Here is a 22,568-nt window from a genome sequence, read left to right on the forward strand (position 1 = left end):
GAGTTTTTATAGTTTTGCTCTCTAGTTGTTCTGTTTTATGAGGGTACCTGGGGGGATCCAAAAGAGTGCCGCCACTACCATCTTCCCACTTCCTTCTAACAATACCTACTTTAAGATTTTCCTATTTGCAATAGTATAAACACATCCAAAATTACTCTACTTACTGGAATTAACTCATTAATTAATTCACTAGGTTTTTTTAATGCTTTGAAATATGTTTCTTCAAGTACAATCCAGAGTGTAATCAATACTTACTGTTGTTTGCAAGAGTGAGTCCAATAAATGAGCAAATAGGGCGAATTATCTCAGGTTTCAGGCAGTTTATTAGCCAGTCATTAGCATGTGGAAAAAGTGAACAGCAAAGCATTTGATTTTCATCTAAAAGGAGAAAAGGCAATCATATTTTAATATATTTGGAAAAAGTGAGTTTTCATCTGTTTTTATTTTTATATTTAAATAGCTGAGATAATTACCATTTTGAGGATTGTTGACACAGACACACAGAGTACTGCACACTGAAGACCACAACTGATAATTCTGGAAAATATTTTTATCTGACAAATTCAACTCATATTTTGAAAGAACTGTCCTATTAGATTAAACAGAAAAAGAAGTAGTTAATACAACTGAGTTAAAATCTGAAGAAATGAATAATTAACAGTAAGAAACTTGTATTTACTTACTTGAACAACTGTGATAGAACTGAAATACAACCTGTTTCTCTCACAAGTGTCTGTCCAGTCCCTTAAAAAAACAGCCATATATTACATGAATATGACTTTTGTCTACAAAATAACTTTACAGAAGTGGAAAACATTTAAGTAGTATTTTTAATAAATAACATTCTGGAGTTCCCGTCATGGCTTAGTGGTTAACCAATCTGACTAGTATCCATGAGGACGTGGGTTCCGATCCCTAGCTTCACTCAGTGGGTTAAGGATCCAGCATTGTCGTGAGCTGTGGTATAAGTTGCAGACACAGCTCAGATGTGGTGTTGCTATGGCTGGGGTGTACGTTGGTGGCTACAGCTCTAATTTGACCCCTAGCCTGGGAACCTCCATATGTCATGGGTGCAGCCCTAAAAAAAACAAAACAAACAAACAAAAAAATGTCTGTCACTTTAAAGTATTATATAATACCACAAAGAGTTATAGTAGCTAAAAATCTCTGTAATCAAGATCATTATGGAAAATACTTATGCTTAGAGAATGACAGCATTCAAATTTCCTCTAAAAATTTCAAAAACATTTATTTTGCATGGTTCTGTGTTATAATACAAAAATATACTCTAAGAATTAAAACTAATTCAAAATAGAAAAAATAAATCTAGAAGCATTTAAAATGTGTACAAAATTTCTAACAATTTGAAGATTTAAATAAAGCAACATTAAAAAACAACCTTGGCCTGGGCAAGAGGTATATAGGAACACTCTATATACTATTTTTCCAACTATTTGTCAATCTAAGATTACTCTAAAATAAAAACTAAAGCAGGAGTTCCCATTGAGGCGCAGTGGAAATGAACCTGACTAGGAACTATGAGTTTGTGGGTTCAATCCCGGCCTTGCTCAGTGCGTTAAGGATTTGGCATTGCTGTGAGCTGTGGTGTAGGTTGCAGATGCAGCTCAGATCTGGGGTTGCTGTGGCTGTGGCATAGGCCAGCAGCTGTAGCTCTGATTCGACCCCTAGCATGCGAACCTCCATATGTCGAGGGTGTGGCCCTGAAAAGCAAAAAAAAAAAAAAAAAAAAAAAAACCCCAAAAACAAAAACCTAAAGCAATGACAACAGCAAAAACAAAATAAAACTTTAGCCAAGAGCTACATGAAATTTAGGGTCATTGCTGCCTGATACAGTAAACACTGTAACTAAATGGTCAATTCAGTGGAAAATCAACCAAACTAATTCATTAAATGCCTCTCTTTCGCTTTTAAAGCTGTTCCTTTTCAATATTATTAAATAATACAAATAACTTTACTATTTTTAAAATTAATAAATATAAAACAATTAAATGCATGTTATGAATGTTCTTTCTCTTTAAAGCTAGTAGTTCTCAGAAGTTAGTATGATTTTACAAAAGGCACTGATGTAAGGACTAGAATAAAAGGATTAATGACAGAACCAATTTACTATTTTTTTTAATGTTTCTACAACCTGAGAGAATGTACTTACTATTATTCGAAACTAGAACCAAAATAACATAGACAGACATTCTTTTCAAATTTGTGTTTGAATCACTGTTAGATAAGAACCAAGTTAGGTCTTCAAACAATTCTGATGTGCACAAAGTCTGCTGACAGTAAACTGGAATATGAAAATATAATTTTAATTTACGTACATTAGCATAAACAAGTTTTTAAAATATTAACAAAATATAAAATTGTCATATGGATGGTTTTCAACCAGATTTCATTTCACTGACATTTATTAGTCTTACAACAAATTCTGACAAATTTATGTTCTGACTCAGGTAACAGACCAAAGAAGTAATATCTTAATCAGAAGTACTTGATCTAGGTTCTAAAACATGAATTGCAGTCCCACAGAATTTCCAATAAGAATACTAACCAAACAAAAAATAAATAAATAAAATAGGATAAAAATTTGAGGATAAGTAACAAAACAAAGCCAAAGAAAAATTTAAGTCAGAAACTTTCTTTAGAAAAGAGAAAGAGGAGTTCCCATCGTTGCGCAGTGGTTAACGAATCCGACTAGGAACCATGAGGTTTCGGGTTCGGTCCCTGCCCTTGCTCAGTGGGTTAACGATCCGGTGTTGCTGTGAGCTGTGGTGTAGGTTGCAGACATGGCTCGGATCTGGCATTGCTGTGGCTCTGGCATAGGCTGGCGGCTACAGCTCCGATTAGACTCCTAGCCTGGGAATCTCCATATGCCGCGGAAGCGGCCCAAGAAATAGCAAAAGAAAAGAGAAAGAAATAATGTTTATTCTATTTTTCAAGACTTTTCTAGAAATAAAGATATCTTTTCAGGAGTTCCCTAGTGGCCTAGTGGTTAAGGACCCAACATTGTCACTGCTGTGGTATGGATTCTATGCCTGGCCTGGGAAATTCTGTACACTATGGGTGTCGTCAGAAAAAAAAAAAAAGTCTTTCCAAAAAGCAAAAATTATACACTCCTGAGAATAGGGTTTTTGTTGTGGTTTTGTTTTTTGCTGATAATCATAAAATAAACAGAATTTAAAATAAAAACAACTTGAGGAATTTCTGCTACAGAGCAATGGGATCAGTGGCATCTCTGCAGCACTAAGAGGCAGGTTCAGTCCCTGCCCCAGAACAGTGGGTTGAGGATCTGACAGTGCTGCAGCTGTGTCATAGTTGCAATTTTTTTTTTTTTGTCTTTTTGCCTTTTCTAGGGCCGCTCCCGAGGCATATGGAGGTTCCCAGGCTAGGGATCCAATCAGAGCTGTAGCCGCTGGCCTATGCCAGAGCCGCAGCAACACGGGATCCGAGCCGAGTCTGCAACCTACACCACAGCTCACAGCAACGCCGGATCCTTAACCCCTGAGGGAGGCCAGGGATCGAACCCGCAACCTCATGCTTCCTAGTTGGATTCGTTAACCACTGTGCCACAGCAGGAACTCCAATTTTTTTTTTTTTTTTATAGGTTGCAATTTCGACTGGGATAGGATCCCTGTCCTGGAACTCCATATGACACAGGGCAGCCGGAAAAAAAAAAGACACATGTATCCAGTGTCTAGAATAGCTTTTAGACACTTCTCAAAGGCAAAGACAATGTCTCATTTATCCCTAGTGCTCCAGCACACAGCTTGGTTCTTTATCAAGTAATTAAGACATATTTAATGGACGAAAATATAAAGTTATTTGAAAAACTGACGGTTTAAGTTTAACTTCATTTAAGAGAAGAAGGTTTTTGGCAACATGAATTACCATACAAGATAGTTGTGGGTTATCTTCATATTTTGATTCAAGTACTTGGATTTAATGACAATGAACAGAAAAGAAAAACTAGAGATTGACTCATTAAGTAATAAGGGTAGAATCTCAAATCAATGAGGAAAAGACATACTTTTTTTAGGGAGGTTTCCAGGCTAGGGGTCAAAGAGGAGCTGCAGCTGCCGACCTACATCACCACCACAGCAATGCCAGATCCGAGCCATGTCTGTGATATCTATGACCTTCACCACAGTTCACAGCAACACCAGATTCTTAACTCACTGAGCAGGACCAGGAGTTGAACCTGCACCTCATAAAAAATAGTCGGGTTTGTTTCTGTTGAGCCACAACGGGAACTTAGAAAAGATCTACTTTTTAATAATAAGTGTTAGGATAGCTGGATTGCCATAAAAAAAAAAAAAAAGATAAAACCAGAACCACTAATCACATCACACTCCATGAAAATTCAAAAAGAATACATGTATAAGTAAAAAACAAAACCATACAGGTAGCAACAGGAAAATGTGGGTGGATTCCCCTATAACCTGGGAGTATGAAAAAAATTCCTCTGATTCAAAACCCAAAAGCAATAAAATGTATGATACATTTTATTTTTATAAAAATTTTAAAAAATTATGGCCAAAAAACACTAAAAGACAAAATGAAAAAATGCTTCCAGGAGTTCCCAATGTGGCACAGTGGGTTAAGAATCCAACTGCAGGAGTTCCCATCATGTCTCAGTGGTTAATGAATCTGACTAGGAACCATGAGGTTGCGGGTTCAATCCCTAGCCTCACTCAGTGGGTTAAGGATCTGGCATTGCCATGAGCTGTGGTGTAGGTCGCAGACACGGCTCAGATCCTGCCTTGCTGTGGTTCTGTTGAAGCCTGCCAGCTACAGCTCTAATTAGACCCCTAGCCTGGGAACCTCCATATGCCAAGGGTACAGCCATAGAAAAGATTTAAAAAAAGATGAAAAACAAACAAACAAAAAAAGAATCCAACTGCAGGAGTTCCTGTCATGGCTCAGTGGAATCGAAACTGACTAGCATCCACGAGGACGCAGATTCAATCCCTGGCCTCGCTCACTGGGTTAAAGATCCAGCACTGCTGTGAGCTGTGGTGTAGGTCACAGAGGAGATGTTGCTGTGGCTGTGGCACAGGCCAGCAGATACAGCTCTGACCGAACCCCTGGCCTGGGAACTTCCATATGCCATGGGTGCGGCCCAAAAGAGACACACGGGTTTGCTCCTCGGCCTACCTTGGATACGATTAAAGGATCTGGTGTTGCTGCAGCTGTGGCATAGGTTGCAGCTGCATCTAAGATTCAATCCCTGGCCCAGGAACTTCCATATGCCATGAATGTGGCCATTAAAAAAAATTGTGGAGTTCCCATCGTGGTGCAGCAGAAACTAATCCAACTAGGAAGCATGAGGTTGTGGGTTCGATCCCTGGCCTCGTTCTGTGGGTTAAGGATCTGGTGTTGCCGTGAGCTCTGATGTACGTCGAAGACTTGGCTTGGATCCTGCGCTGCTGTACCTGTGGCGTAGGCCGGCAGCTGTAGTTCCGATTGGACCCCTAGCCTGGGAACCTCCATATGTCGCTAGTGCTGCCCTAAAAAGAAAAAAACAGTTTCCGGGAGTTTTCTTACAGCGCATTGGGTTAAGGATTTGGCATTGTCACTGCAGTGACTCAGGTTGCTACTGTAGCACAGGTGTGATACCAGGCCCTAGAATTTCCCTATGCCACAGGTGCAGGCAAAAACAAATAACAAACAAAAAAGATAAAAACAAGTTTCCAACTAATGACAAAAAAAATGTGAAAGATTTTGAAACAATGAAAACAATCACTGACGGTCCTGTCTAGCACACCATTCTAGATTATTTGTGCCTCTTACTGTCTTTGGGCTATTTTATAACTCCGTAAATTACAGAAAACCTATAGTAATACAAATTATTCTTGTCCACAGAAACGCAAAATATTTTGGCCAGATATTGCCCTGAAGACAATGACCAGTTATATCATAAATTTATTTATTTACCAGTTATTCATAAATTTCAGCTTTCCCAAATGCCTATAGTACTATTTTTTGCCATTGCTTTCAAAACAGTTTTAACATTTTACTGGTTCCCTCATTACTTAATAAGTTAAATAAAATCTTTGACATGCATTAGTTTTTAAAAAAATTTTTGTCTTTTTGTCTTTTTAGGGCTGCACTCACAGCATATGGAGGTTCCCAGGCTAGGGGTCCATTCAGAGCTGTAGCTGCCAGCCTACACCACAGCCACAGCAACTCGGGATCTGAGCTGCTTCTGTGACCTACACCACAGCTCATGGCAACACCGGATCCCCAACCCACTGAGTGAGGCCAGGGAGCAAATCCATGTCTTCATGGATGTTAGTCAGATTCGCTAACTGCTGAGCCAAGACAGGAACTCCTGGCATGAATTAATTTTTTTTTTTCCCTTCGGTCTTTTTAGGGCTGCACTCACAGCATATGGAGGTTCCCAGGCTAGGGGTCTAATCGGAGCTGTAGCCACCAGTCTACACAACAGCCACAGCAACGTGGGATCCGAGCTGCATCTGCGACCTACACCACAGCCCATGGCAATGCTGGATCCTTAATGCAATGAGTGAGGCCAGGGATCGAACCTGCAACATCATGGTTCCTAGTTGGATTTGTTTCCACTTCACCATGACGGGAATTCCATGAATTAATTTAAATAAAACACCTGGATAAAACTCTCCAGACATGTAAAAAAAAAAACTAGTTTAAAAATTATTTTTAGGGCACTCCCATCGTGGCTTAGCAGTAATGAAACTGACTATATCCATGAGGACACGAGTTCAATCCTTGGCCCCACTCAATGGTTTAAGGATCCAGTGTTTCGGTGAGCAGTGGCCTAGGCTGGCAGCTACAGCTCCAATTAGATCCCTAGCCTGGAAACTTCCATATGCTGAGCGTGTGGCCCTAAAAAGACAAAAAAAAATTATTTCTAGCAGTTTGTTAAAAATATAACACAATGCTTAAAGGATAGTGAAATAAAGTTTTTATATTTTACCATTTTGTTCTGCAACAGCTCCTAATATATATAAGGCCGCTTCTTTTACCATACTATGTTCACTTGACTTTGCAAGATTTTTTACAAACGTCAAACCACCAATTTCCCGAAAATAAACACCCGCATTACCTGTAGAGTATGCAGAAAAGACAAAGTACATTATTATTACAATTATTCTTTTAAGGACAATAAATCACACGGACATAGTAACATAACATGTAGAGTAATTGAATAGAAGAGAAACAACTATGCATACTTCATATATCACAATACTAAACAAAAAGAATCACAAATAAAAATTCATTATCATGTCTTACTGTTTTGTTGGCAAATTGAATGAATAGTGACCAAAGCTTCCTTTTGTGAAAAAGCATTGTCCATTTGATACTTCAGGCACTCCAATAATAAGTTCAGATCAGTCTTCATTTCTAAAGAACAAAAATTTCATTATTTAAGCCAAAAATTTCCTTTTAAAAATAATCATTTAAATTTAACTTTCTGGAGTTCCCGTCGTGGTGCAGTGGTTAACGAATCCGACTAGGAACCATGAGGTTGCGGGTTCGGTCCCTGCCCTTGCTCAGTGGGTTAACGATCCGGCGTTGCCGTGAGCTGTGGTGTAGGTTGCAGACGTGGCTCGGATCCCGCGTTGCTGTGGCTCTGGCGTAGGCCGGTGGCTACAGCTCCGATTCAACCCCTAGCCTGGGAACCTCCATATGCCGCGGGAGCGGCCCAAGAAATAGCAACAACAACAACAACAACAAAAGACAAAAGACAAAAAAAAAAAAAATAAATTTAACTTTCTAAATACCTATCTTTGTATTTTCTTTTTAAATAATATGTATTACTTTTGTAATCTAACAAATAATAAAGATATGTAAAAGAAAGATGTTTCTTAAATAAAATACCTTGAAATGAACTCCTTATAATTATTTGATACTCCCCTTGCATGAAACATAGGAAAAGAAAATCCAAATATTATTCTCTTTAATTAAAACTATATTGGTTTAAATGTCTGCCATTTAGAATGAACTGAATGAAAATGAAAATAAAACATATTAGAATTTGTGGGATGCTACTAAATCAGAATTTAGGAGGTAATAATAAATACCTATATAATAAAAGAAGAAAAGTCTCGTACTAATGACCTCAGCTTCCACTTTAAGAAACTAGAAAAAGAGTTAAGTTAACCCAGAGTAAGTAGAAGGAAGGAAATTATAAAGATCAAAGCTGAACAATAGAGCTGGTTCTTTGAAACCAGCAAACCTCTAGACAAACTGATCAGGCAAAAAGAAGCACAGACACAAATTACCAATAGCAGAATAAGAGAGATGGCATCACCACAGATTCTAAAGACAGTCAAAAGATAATAATGGTTATGCACAACTTCATACTACAGATTCAATGACTTTGATAAAATGGACAAATTGCTTAAAAGATACAAACTATCAAAACTTAATGAAGAGAAAGAGATAACTTAAATAGTCCATTATCTATAAAATGAATTGAAATCATAGTTAAAAATCTGTCTATAAAGAAAACTCCAGGTTCATATGGCTTCATCTGTAAATTCTTCCAAATGTTTAAGGAAGAAATAATATCAATTCTACACAAACTTTTCCAAATTTTGGAAAGAAGAAATACTTCCTGACTTATTCTGTGAGGTCAGCATTACCCTTATACCAAAATCAAAGCCATTAGAAAGGAAAAAAAGAAAACTACAGATCAATGTCTCTTATGACTCAAAAGAGTCTAAACAATTTAGCAAACTGAATTTAATCATAAATTAAAATAACAACACATCATGACTGACTGGGTTTATCCCAGGAAAGCAGGATTGGTTTAAGATTTGAAAAATCAGAGTTCACAGTGTGCTGCTGCATTGACTTAAGGATCCAGCATTGCAGCAGCTGTGGTGTATGTTGCAGTTGTAGCCTGGATTCAATCCCTGACTCAGGTGCAGGGGGAAAAAAAAAAGATTTGAAAAATCAGTCAATGTAATATAACAAACTAAAACAGAAAACCACATGGTCATCTCAATAGATGCAGAAAGAGCATTCGGTAAAATCAAATTTCATTTCTGATTTAAAAAAATATATCCAGCAAACTTGGAATGGATAGGGACCATCTTAACCTAAAAAAATATACCTACCAATAAAAGCTACATTAGGAGTTCCCTTGTGGATCAGCAGGTTAAAGTTCTGGCATTGTCACTTCAGCAGCTAGGGTTGCTGCTGTGGCACAGTTTCAATCCCTAGCCCTGGAACTTCCACATGCTATGGGCACAATTAAAAAAATAAATAAATAAATAATTAAGAAACCCTACAGTAAGTATCAAACTTAGCAGAGAAAGAACGAATTCTTTCTCCCTAGTATTAGGGATAAGACGGAGATGTTTAACATTGTGTTGGAGAATCTATCCAGAGTCATCCTATTTAACATTCCATTTAACAGTGTACTGGAGAGCCCAGCCACTGATTCTTCAGACACTCCAAAGAGAAAAGCAAAAAAGAAACGGCATCCAAATTGGAAGGAAATAGTAAAACTATGTGCATTCATATATGACATGATCTTCTATGTAAATAATCTGATAGAATCTACAAAAGAACTATTAAAATAAGCAAGTGTAGTAAGGTTTCATTTAACATATAGAAATCAATTATATTTCTATATGCCAGCAATAAATAATTGGGAATTAAAAGTAAAAAATAAGGCCATTTACAATGGCATCAAAAGTTTGAAATACTTAGGAAAAATTTACCAAAAGATGTGAATGACATATACACTAAAAACTAAAAATTACTGTGAGATGATAGAGAGGGCTGAAATAAAAGAGGTGATACATCATATTCATGGGCCTGAAGATTAAATATTATTAGAATGTCAATTCTCCCCAAATTGATCTATAGATTCAATGCAATCCCAACAGACTTTTTTTTGGTAGAAACTGACAAGCTGATTCCAAAATTCATATGGAAATGCAAAGGACTTAGAATAGCCAAACAATTCTGAAAGAGAAGAATAAAGCTGGAAGACTGATAGTATCTAATTTCAAGTCTTAATATAAAGCTATAGTAATCAAAAGAGTGTACTGTGACATCAACATAGACAAAAAGATCAATGAAACAGAATACAGTCCAAAAATAAACTGATACATACATGGATAGATGATTTTTAAAAAAAAAAAAACAAAGTCATAAAGGCAATGCAGGGGAGAAAGGATAGTCTTTTCAACAACTAGTGTTAGAACAAATGAATATTCACCTTCAAAAACATAATAAAACAAAACTTGAGAAGGTCCCGTCGTGGCACATCGGAAACAAATTCGACTAGGAACTAGGAGGTTTCGGGTTCGATCCCTGGCCTCGCTCAGTGGGTTAAGGATCTGACGTTGCCATGAGCTGTGGTGTAGGTTGCATATGTGGCTCGGATCTGGTGTTGCTGTGGCTGTGGTTTGCGCTGGCAGCTGTAGCTCCATTTTGACCCCTGGGAACCTCCATATGCTGTGGGTGTGGCCCTAAAAAGCAAAAAACAACAACAACAAAAAAAAAACAAAAAAAAAAACCCCTTGAATCCATATTTCACCCCGTATGTTAAAACTAACTCAAAATGGATTGCAGACATAAATGTAACATCTAAAACTATAAAACTTTAAAAAACTTTTAAAACTTTTTAACTATAAAACATGGGAAAAAAATCTTTGCAACCCTTGATTAAGTAAAGGTTTCTTAGGCATGACACTAATAGCACAATCTGTAGAAAAATAAATAAGTTGAAATTCAACAAAATTATAAACTTCATTCTCTTAGTAGTGTTTTGTGAAGTATGGATAAGACAAGCCACAAACAGAGAAAATATTTGTGAAACACATATCTAATAAAAAATATATCCAGAAAACACATAGACCTCTCAAAACTGAACAATACAAGAGCAAACCACCCGATAAAACAATGAGCAAAAGATTTGAACAGACAAAAAAGATATACAGGTAGCAATTAAACACAAGAAAGGCTGTTCAATATCATTAGGAAAATGCAAATTAAAACCACAAGCAGATACTATTACATGCCCATAGAATGACTAAAATTTAAAGACTGACCATAATATATTGTGGAAGGATGTAAAGGGACTGTAATTCTCCTATACTGCTAATGGACACATAAAATAGTACAACCACTTTAAAAGTCCGGCAGTTTCATAAATTGTTAAACATACACCTACCATTTGATTCAGTCATTTTACTTCTAAGTATTTACCCTTTTATTAGGAGGGGTAATATTTGTATATGTACGCAAAGACTTGTACACAAATCTTCATGGTGACATTATATGTAATAACAAAAAATTGTTAACAACTGGGAGTTCCCACTGTGGCTCAGCAGGTTAAGAACCCGACTAGTATCATGAGGATGTAGGTTTGATCCCTGGCTTCACTCAGTCGGTTAAGGATCCAGCATTGCTGTGAGTTATGGTGTGGGTCCCAGATGTGGCTTGATTTTGGCTTTGCTGTGGCTGTGACATAGGCCGGCAGCTGCAGCTCCAATTCAACCCCTAGCCTGGGAACTTTCATATGCCACAGGTGCAACCCTAAAAAGAATAAAAAAAATTGTAACAACTGAAATATCCATCAACAGAAGAATGGATAAGCAGATTGTGGTATAACCATACAATGGAATGCTATTTAGCAATAAAAAGGAATAAACTATTCATACATGCAACAACACGGATGAGTCTAAAAATACTTACGCTCAGTGAAATAAACCACACACACAAAAAAAGAGTAAATGGTCATTTCCTTAAGGCGCAGGGGGTCAAGTATTCAGTGTTGTCATTGCAATAGCCTGGGGTGCTGCTGTGGTTTGGATCCCTGGCCCAGGCACTTCCACATGCCTAAAACACAGCCAAAAAAAAAAGAGTATATGATAGTATACTGTACAATTTCCATATATTGAGAGAACACAAATACTTCTAAAGTAACAGAAGGCAGATCAGTGGTTTCTTGGGGAGAGAAGGTCCAGGAAGGGACAGAAAGGAAGTATGAAGATATTTACTATCAGATTGGCTGATGTTGTACAATGTTGGTATATATATATATGTGTGTGTGTCAAACTTCAAAAAAAAAGTTTTTTTTGGCTTTTTTTTTTTTTTTTTTTTTTTTTTTTTTTTTTTTTGTTGTTTTGTTTTGTTGTTGCTTTTCTTGGGCTGCGGATATGGAGTTAGCTATTGAATCGGAGCTGTAGACGGCCTACAAGAGAAGCAACACGGGATGAGCCGGTCTGCAATACACCAAGCTCACGCAAAGCGATCGTTAACTGAGCAACAAGAACTGCAATATGGTTTAGTCGATTCGTTCATGCGCATGACTTTGGCTTTTTAGGGCATATTTAAGCATATGTAAGTTCCCAGGCTAGGGGTCGAATCAGAGCTGTAGCTGCTGGCCTATGTCACAGCCACACCAATGCCAGATCCAAGCCACATCTGCAACCTACACCACAGCTCTCGGCAACGCTGGATCCTTAGCCCACTGAGTGAGGCCAGGAATTGAACCTGTATCCTCCTGGATTCTAGTCGGATTCGTTTCCACTGTGCCGCGAAGGGAACTCCTCAAAATATAAATTATAAATAGTTATTTACAACTAAAAAGGAAACAATAGACATAATTTTCCCATTAAATTCTTGACTGTAAACTTTAAATAATTTCTTCTCTTGGTTTTAAGGATTTAAGTAAAATTGATATAGATTTTGACAGAATGTTGAATTAACATTTAAAGTTATCAAAGATACAGGATGAAGAAGTGACAAAAATATAGAGAAGCACACTAAAAGAAACTAAGATCTACTGTCAATCACTAATTAGTCTTACTCTTGAAAGAAACTCAACTGGCAATTCGGCTCAATGAAAAAATTCATGACTCAATTTGTTAGTAAAAATCCATAGTATGAAGGTTATCACTAAGTTGTCTTGGAGCAACAGCAAACTTTTACCAATTATATTTTATATTAATAGAAACCATAAGAAGGTTAGTTTGACTGTATGGATGTCAATAAACCACTTACCATCCATAATATGGTTAGTTTGACTGTATGGATGTCAATAAGCCACTCATCATCCATAATATGCCAAAGAGGGCTTTTTGACCTATCAACATGGTGATGTTCAATTCCAGGCACAGAAACTTCTTTACATACTTTTCTTAATTCCTTCTACACTCCCTTTTCATACTTTAATGTTTCCTATCATAACCCCTCTCTTTCCAGACAAAGCACCTACTGACAGCTAGAACTCAGTTTTTATCTTCTGCAGGCTATGCAATCTAGTTCCTTCAATAATTCCTAAAGAAGGAGTTCCTTTGCGGCTCAGTGGAAACAAATGCAACTAGGAACGATGAGGTTGTGGGTTCAACCCCTGGCCTTGCTCAGTGAGTTAAGGATCTGGAGTTGCCATGAGCAGTGGTATAGGTCACAGACGGGGCTCAGATCTGGTGTTGCTGTGGCTGTGGTGTAGGCTGTAGCTCTGATTAGACCCCTAGTCTGGGAACCTCCAAATGTTGTGGGTGCGGCCCTAAAAAAAAAAATTCCTGAAGAAAATAAACAAGCGAACAAAACCTGAAATGTATACAACACCAAAAATACAAGCAACTAAAGAAAATTCAATAAATTGAATTAAAAATTGAAATTTTCTCAGCTTCGAAAGAAATCATTAAGAAAATAAAAAGACAACTCACGGACTAGAGTAAAATATTTTCAAATCAGATATATCCAATAAGGGGCTTGTGTTCAGACTATACAATATAAGTTCTCCTGTGCTGCAGTATGTTAAAGATCTGGTGTTGTAACTGTGTCTTGGGCTACTGCTATGGTGCAGGTTCAATTCCTAGCCAGGGCCACATGCCCTGTGTGTGGCCAAAAAATAAGTAAATAAAACTTTTGGAGTTCCCACTGTGGTACAGTGGGTTAAGAATCCAACCGTGGGGGCTCGGGTAGCTGTGGAGGCATGGGTTGGATCCCTGGCCTGGCAAAATGAGTTAAATGATCTGGCAGCTGTGGCATGGGTTGCAGCTACAGCCACAGCAATTAGAGAAGAAAAAGAAATAAAAGGAATCCAAATTGGAAAAGAAGTAAAAAACTATCACTGTTTGCAGATGATATGATATCATACTTAGCAAACCCTAAAGACAGCTCCAGAAAACTGTTAGAACTCATCAATGAGTTTGGCAAAGTTGCAGCTACAAAATTAATACACAGAAATCATTTGCATTTCTATATACTAATATAGAAAGATCAGAAAGAGAAATCAAAGAAAACGGCCCATTTACAATTACATCACAAGAAATAAAATATGTAGGAATAAACCTACCTAAGGAGACAAAAGACATACTCTAAAAAACCATAAAATGTTAATGAAAGAAATCAAAGATGACACAAAAAGATGGAAAGGTATACCATGCTCTTGGATTGGAAGGATCAATATTTCAAAATGACTGTATTACCCAAGGCAATCTACAGATTCAATGTAATCCCTATCAAATTACCAAAGACGTTCTTTTTCCTTTTTCTTTTTTTTTTTTTTGTCTTTTTGCCTATTCTAGGGCTGCTCCTGCGGCATATGGAGGTTCCCAGGCTAGGGGGTCTAATTGGAGCTGTAGCCGCTGGCCTATGCCAGAGCCACAGCAATGCCAGATCCGAGCCGCATCTGCAACCTACACCACAGCTCACGGCAACGCCAGATCGTTAACCCACTGAGCAAGGGCAGGGATGGAACCCGCAACCTCATGGTTCCTAGTCGGATTCGTTAACCACTGGGCCACGACGGGAACTCCTAGAAAAGAATACTTTAAAATTTGTATGGAAACACAAGAGACACTGAATAGACAAAGCAATAATGAGAAAGAAAAACGAAAATGGAGGAATCAAGGTTTCTGACTTTAGACAATACTACAAATCCACAGTCATCAAAACAATATGGTACTGGCACAAAAACAGACATATAGACTGATGGAACAGGACAGAAAGCCCAGATATAAACCCAAGTACCTATGGGCAACTAATCTATGACAAAGGAGGACAGAACATATAGTGGAAGAAAGATAGCCTCTTCAATAAATGGTGCTGGGAGAATTGGAAAGCTACATGTAAAAGAATGAAAGTAGAACACTATCTAACACCATATACAAAAATAAACTCAAAATGGATCAAAGACCTAAATATGAGGTCAGACACTATAAAACTTCTAGAGGAAAATATAGGCAGAATGCCCTGTGACATAAATGGCAGCAATATCTTGCCTGATCCACCTCCTAGAATAATGACAATAAAAAAACAACAATGGGACCTAACCAAACTCAAAAGCTTTTGCATAGCAAAAGAAACCATTAAAAAAATGAAAAGACAACCCACAGAATGGGAGAAAATCTTTGCCAAAGACGCAATAGACAAGGGCGTAATCGCCAAAATATACAAACAACTCATGCAACTCAAAACAAAAAAAATAAACAACCCAATTCAAAAATGGGCAGAAGACATAAATAGACATTTTTCCAAAGAAGACATATGGATGGCCAAAAGGTATATGAAAAAAGTCTCAATATCACTAATTTTTTTTTTTTTTTTTTTTGGTATTTTCTAGGGCCGTACCTGTGGCATATGGAGGTTCCCAGGCTAGGGGTCTAATCGGAGCTAAAGCTGCTGGCCTTCACCATAGCCACAGCCACAGCCACAGCAATGCCAGACCCGAGCCACATCTGCGACCTACACCACAGCTCACCACAACGCCGGGTCATTAACCCACTGAGTGAGGCAGGGATCGAACCCACAACCTCATGGTTCCTAGTCGGATTTGTTAACCACTGAGCCACAATGGGAACTCCTCAATATCACTAAGTATTAGAGAAATGTAAATCAAAATTACAATGACCTCACATCAGTCAGAATGGCCATCATTAACAAGACAACAGATAATAAATGCTGGAGAGGGTGTGGAGAAAAAGGTACCCTCCTCTACTGTTGGTGGGGATGTAAATTGGTACAACCACTATGGAAAACAGTATGGAGGTACATCAGAAAACTAAATATAGAGCTACCATATGATCCAGCAATTCCACTGCTGGGCATATACCTAAACAAATCTTTCCCTGAAAAAGATACATGTACCCCTATGTTCATAGCAGCACTATTCACAATAGCCAAGACATGGAAACAACCTAAGTGTTCATCAACAGATGAATGGATTAAGCAGATGTGGTACATATATACAATGGAATATAAATCAGCCATAAAAAAAGACAAACTAATGCCATTTGCAGCAACATGGACGGAGCCAGAGACTTTCATACTAAGTGAAGTAAGCCAGAAAGAAAAGGACAAATACCATATGATATCACTTATTTGTGGAATTTAAAATATGGAACAGATGATCCTATCTAAAAATAACAAACAAACAAATAAAAAAAAGAAATGGAACATGGCCAAGAAGCGCAGACTTGGGGTTCTGGGGGGAGAGGGGAGGGAGTGAGAGGATGGGCCTTTTGGGGGTTTTGGGATGCAAACTGTTATATCTGGAATGGATGGGCAATGGGATCCTACTGTACAGCACAGGGAAATGTGAGTAATTGGGTCACTTTGTTGTACAACAGAACTTAATGAAACATTGTAAATCAAAAATTAAATAAATAAATAAAACTTTTGGAGTTTCCACTGTTGAACAGTAGGTTAAGAATCCAACTGTGGGGGCTTGGGTAGCTGTGGAGGCATGGGTGGATCCTGGCCTGGCAAAATGGGTTAAGCGATTTGGCTGCTGCAGCATGGCTTGTAGCTGCAACTTGGATTTGATCCCTGGCCTGGGAACTTCCATATGCCAAGGTCAGGCTGATTTAAAAAAAAAAAAAGAACTCTTAAAACTCAACAGTAAAAGACGATCCAATTAAAAAGCATGCAAAGGAGGAGTTCCCGTCATGGCTCAGCAGATACAAATCTGACTAGCATCCATAAGGACACAGGTTCGATCTTTGGCCTTGGTCAGTGGGTTAAGGATCTGGCATTGCTGAGAGCTGTGGTGTAGGCTGCATACTTGGCTCGGATCTGGCGTTGCTGCGACTGTGGTGTAGGCTGGCAGCTAAAGCTCCAATTTGACCACTAGCCTGGGAACCTCCATATGCCGCGAGAGCGGCCCAAGAAAATCATAGTTAACTAGAGAAGTGCAAACTAAAGCCACAATTAGATATCACTTCACACTTACTACGATGGTTATAATTAAAAAGATTCTAATATTTTGACCAAGGATTTGGAGAAATTGGAGTCCTTACACATTGCTATGGGAATGTAAAATGGAACAGCCACTTTGGTAAACAATCTACCAGTTCCTCAAAATGTTAAACATAAATTTACCATAGACTCAGTAATTGTACTGCTAGGTATACATACTCAAAAGAAAACATACGTCCAACCCAAAATTTGTACATCGATATTCATAGCAGCATTACTTATAATAGCTAAACGATGGAAACCCAAATGTCCATCAACTCTTGAAGAGATAAGTCAAATATGATCTATTTGTTCAATGGAGTATGATTCAACAACAACAACAAAAAGGAATGGAAATCCTGAGACAACATGGATGATCCTTAAAAACATTATGCTTAAGTGAAAGAAGCTAAGCCAAAAAGCCCACATATTATATGATTCCATTTATATGAAATATCCTGAACAGGTAATTAGAGACATGAAACAGATTGGTTGTCTAATGGGGGGGTGGGGCTGGGGGATGTGACTGCTAAAGGGTATGGGGTTTCTTTGAGGGTGATGAAAACGTCCTAAATTTGATTGTGGTAATGGTTGCACAACTGTATGAATATATGAAAACAATAGAATTGTGTATTTTAAATGGGTGAGGTATGTGGTATGTCAACTACATCTTTTTTTTTTTTTTTTTTTTTTTTTTTTTTGCTGTGCCCATGGCACACAGAAGTTCCTGGGCCAGGGGTTTAACCCATGCCACAGCTATAACCAGAGCCACAGCAGTGACAATGCCAGATCCCTAACCTGCTTGGCCATGAGGGAACTCTAACATCTTAATCTAGTTGTTAGTGTGTATACATATTTTTATTTATGTATTTATTTTTTTAGGGGCACACCTGCGGCAAATGGAAGTTCCCAGGCTAGGGGTCCAATCAGAGCTGCAACTGCTGGCCTACACCACAGCCACAGCAACACTGGATACTTAACCCACTGAGCAAGTCCAGGGATTAAACCTGAATCCTCGTGGATACTAGCTGGGTTTGTTACCGCTGAGCCACAATGGGAACTTCTATACATATTTTAATATTACTGGTATGCTGGGAAGATGACCAAATGACCAAAATGGTCCCAATCATTCTTTTGAGTGACTGATATGGATGCTTGGCAAAAGACAGCCTCTCTCTTTTCCAATCTCACACTGTATGTAAATATGGCTATTCACTTCCAAGGTCAAATCTAGACCACTGTCATCAGTCAGAATAGCTCTACCACTGACATTTTCCACTCCATTTTTTTTTTTCTTTTCTAGGGCCACACCTGTGGCATATGGAGGTTCCCAGGCTAGAGGTCTAATCCAAGCTGTAACCGCTAGCCTATGCCAGAGCCATAGCAATGCAGGATTTGAGCCTTGTCTGCGACCTACACCAGAGCTCACGGCAATACCGGATCCTTAACCCACTGAGGGAGGCCAGGGATTGAACCCGCAACCTCATGGTTCCTAGTTGGATTCGTTAACCACTGAGCCACGATGGGAACTCCACCACTCCATATTTTCAACTCCTTTATTTCATTTTCTGAATATTACTCCAAGTTCTTTCAACTTCCTTATTTTCTTTTCCTTTTTTTTTTTTTTTTTTTTTTTTTTTTTTTTTTTTTTTGTCTTTTTGCCATTTCTTGGGCCACTCCCGCAGTATATGGAAGTTCCCAGGCTAGGGGTCTAATCGGAGCTGTAGCTGCCAGTCTACGCCAGAGCCACAGCAATGCGGGATCCAAGCCATGTCTGCGACCTACACCAGAGCTCACAGCAACGCCAGATCCTTAACCCACTGAGCAAGGCCAGGGATCAAACCCGTAACCTTTTGGTTCCTAGTCGGATTCGTTAACCACTGCGCCACGACGGGAACTCTGTTGTTGTTGTCTTTTGAGGGCTGCATCTGTGGCATATGGAGGTTCCCAGGCTAGGGGTCAAATCAGAGCTATAGCAGCCTACACCAGAGCCATAGCAATGCCAGATCTGAGCTGCATCTTCGACCTATACCACAGCTCACAGCAATGATGGATCCTTAACCCACTGAGGGAGGCCAGAGATTGAACCCGAGTCCTCATGGATCCTAGTCAGTTCGTTAACCACTGAGCCACGATGGGAACTCCCAGTTCTCCAAGACTTCTGGTTTTGTTTTCTTCCCTATTCATCCCAGATCCCATGATTTATCACCTCAACCATTATCTTGCTAGGATTCCTTTGACTCCTCCTTCTACCAAACATGTCTTATAATCCTAACTGTAACACAAAACATATTTCTTTCTCTGCTTTTTCAGCCCAAATATGGGCACTGCTAAAAGAAAAACAAAAAATCAAGGAATTACATCATTGCTAATATTTGGTATGCATTCCGAGGTACAAACCCCACCTCTACTCAGAAATCCCATCCATGGTCAGCTCTATCTCCCATTCCCTCCCGCTCTTTCTCCCATTTTCCTCAATGGCTATTTCAACATCTTTAGCTCTCTTCAAACTTCATCTCTTTCTCTTCCACTTTATGTTAATTTTGGGCTCCCTAGAAGAAGGCCACGAAACAAGGATTTGAGTGCAAGTACTTTTTTGAAAAGGTGCTACTGTCATGGGTAACTGGAGCTTAACTGCACTAGGAAACTGTGGGAGTTAGAGTAGATCCATGGGTCTCAGAGTCATCCCAGTCAATGGGTGAAGACTACTTACCCATTAACTCCCATCAGTCCTTTAGGGCTGCTTCCAGAGAATAGACCATTAATTATTTAGCATCTCTGGATTTGCCTTGCTCTCTGGGCAAAGCAGGTTATAAATGCTATAATAAACCCTCAGTCAAAAACACACACAGAAAGACAGATACCATATGATATCACTTACATGTGAAAGCTAAAATATGACACAAATGAACACATCTATGAAACAGAAGGAGACTCGTAGATACAGAGAGCAGACATGTGGTTGCCAAGGGGGAAGGGGCTGGGGAGGGAAGGATTGGGAGTTTGGGACTAGCAGATGCAAACCATCATATATAGGATGGATAAACGAGGTCTTACAGTATAGCAGAACGAAGTATATTCAATACCCTGTGATAAACCATAATGGAAAAGAACATGAAAAAGAATATAGATATGTATAACTTAATCACTGTGGTGTACAGCAGAAATTAACACACTGTAAATCAACTATACATCAATAAAATTTTTAAAATAAACATTTGCAATCAGAGATTTTTTTAAAAAAAAGACACAGATGTTAAGTGTCACAGCATTCCTACAAAAATATCTGCAGCCACACGCATTCTTACCTCTTCCTCTACAATACCACAACAGGGTCCAGCTCCCCGTCCTACTCATGGTTAACCCATTTACTTGTGCTCTGGGATCCTACAATGACTGCAACTACAGTCAACCTATGAACAACTCAGGGATTAATTGAAAATCCACATATAATTTATAATCTGACCTCCATATCCATGATTCTCATATTCAACCAACCTTGGATGGTGTAGTGCTGTAGTATTTACTATTGAAACAATCTGAATACAACTGGACCACAACGTTCAAACCCACGTTGTTCAAGGTTCAACTCTACTATAGTTTTTTTTATTGCCCAGAATGATTTCCTTCCTCCTTCTTTGCTTAAAGAACTCTTTCTCACAACTCTGAGTTTCCCAGTAGTATGAGCTGACACATTTCAGGTATTTCTTGAACTACTTTGAGTTGGATTTCTCTCACATGCAACTCAAGAGGCACTACTGCAGGCCTATGACCTTTAAAATGTATTCGTGTATTAATTTAACAAATCTTTATTAAATGTTTACTACGCATCCCCTCTGTATCAGATGGGATTCTGATTCCAAAGAACTCACAATCTGGTGACAGAGACAGAAGAAGACATAAGTAATTCTTATAGTGACACAAATGGTCTGAGAGGAGCATCTCCAACAATTATTCCCTATTTCTCCAGTTTCTCCCTCTCCATAACCCCCATTCCCTCATCACATATTCTTATCTGTATCCCTCTTATAAGACTCCCTTAACATTACAACCTTCCTCTAGCTGCTGCCCTATATCTTCACACAAGCTTTTAACAAGAGTAAGCTATTCATACTGTCTCTAGATTCTTATTTCCCACCCAGACCTTAATACACTGCAATCTGACTGAAATCTATTAAATTAACCATTAATAAAACAACCTCCTAAATGGAAAATCCAGTGGATACTTCAGTCACCATTTGTGGCATTTAACATGAAGGCTCTTAGGTAATCTTTCTCAGAGCATTCTCACAAGACTGATTTTTAAAATGCCACATTCCTGACTCTTACCTTTCTGAGATGTTTTCTGAGAACCCTTTTCCTCAGCCAAACTCTGATGTGATGGAGTCTATTAGGGAATACTATTCCCCATCCTTTTCTCTTTTCATGTTTCCTCTCTGTTCAAGTTCCTCCACGCCCATGGATTACATTTCCATTTTTTTGAGGACAGTTCTGTAATCTGTACCTCCAGGCATACTTTAACGGTGGTCCTCTGAGGTTCCCAGTTTTTGTATATACCCCCATTCAGTCAGCTAGCATATGGTATTCTAATTATCAGCATGCCATTCCCATCAGGATGTCAGTTTCCTGAAGTCAGTGTGACATGCACAGAAAAGATGCTTAATAAATATTTATGTAAATTGCTGAATAATTCTTTCATTTACTGGATCCTCTCAGATAATCTGTAATATATCCCACAAATATATAATGAAACAAATTCCAGATATGTGATCTATAAATTCTCACCTTGTATTTTCTTTGTGTCCTCACTTTCCATGCTTGTCTGCATTTTTTCCTTATATTTCATCTATAAGATAAAGGTATTTTCTCAATTTGAATCAATTTTAAGAATTACAGAATTATAAATGCAAAAGGGTAGAAAAAGAAGTTTTTCTCAAGCCATAAGACTAAAGATTGAATTTGCAACTTATTAGGTGTGTGGTATTGGGTATGTTTAACTTCTCTGAGGCTCAGTTTCCTCATCTGTAAATAGGAATTTCCAATTTCATAGAGCTGTTGCAAGAATTTTGGGAGTCTCCGTCATGGCGCAGCAGAAACGAATCCAACTAGGAACCATGAGGTTGTGGGTTTGATCCTTGGCCTCGCTCAGTGGGTTAAGGATCCGGCGTTGCCATGAGCTGTGGTGTATGTCGCAGATTCGGCTCGGATCTGGCATTGCTGTGGCTGTGGTATAGTCCAGTGGCTACAGCTCCAATTAGACCCCTAGCCTGGGAACCTCCATATGCCGTGGGTGTGGCCCCTAAAAAAAAAAGACAAAAAAAAAAAAAAGAATTAACTTTGAAAGCATACATAAATACACCTTG

General features: G+C 38.5%; 1 protein-coding gene across 2 annotated transcripts in view; it reads right to left on the reverse strand.

Annotated features, from left to right (window-relative positions):
- The window catches only part of TERB1 (telomere repeat binding bouquet formation protein 1), a 59,047-nt gene that overhangs the window by 30,920 nt on the left and 5,559 nt on the right, over window positions 1-22,568 (reverse strand). For both annotated transcript variants that reach the window (XM_021094009.1, XM_021094007.1), the window contains 7 exons: window positions 21,991-22,051; window positions 7,288-7,398; window positions 6,971-7,099; window positions 2,171-2,302; window positions 684-744; window positions 474-589; window positions 256-378 (listed from right to left, as the gene is read on the reverse strand). In XM_021094009.1, the coding sequence (XP_020949668.1) occupies window positions 256-378; window positions 474-589; window positions 684-744; window positions 2,171-2,302; window positions 6,971-7,099; window positions 7,288-7,398; window positions 21,991-22,051 (733 nt within the window). The remainder of the gene's footprint in view (window positions 1-255; window positions 379-473; window positions 590-683; window positions 745-2,170; window positions 2,303-6,970; window positions 7,100-7,287; window positions 7,399-21,990; window positions 22,052-22,568) is intronic.

The sequence above is a fragment of the Sus scrofa genome, chromosome 6 (genome assembly GCF_000003025.6).
Source record: "Sus scrofa isolate TJ Tabasco breed Duroc chromosome 6, Sscrofa11.1, whole genome shotgun sequence".
NCBI lineage: Eukaryota > Metazoa > Chordata > Mammalia > Artiodactyla > Suidae > Sus > Sus scrofa.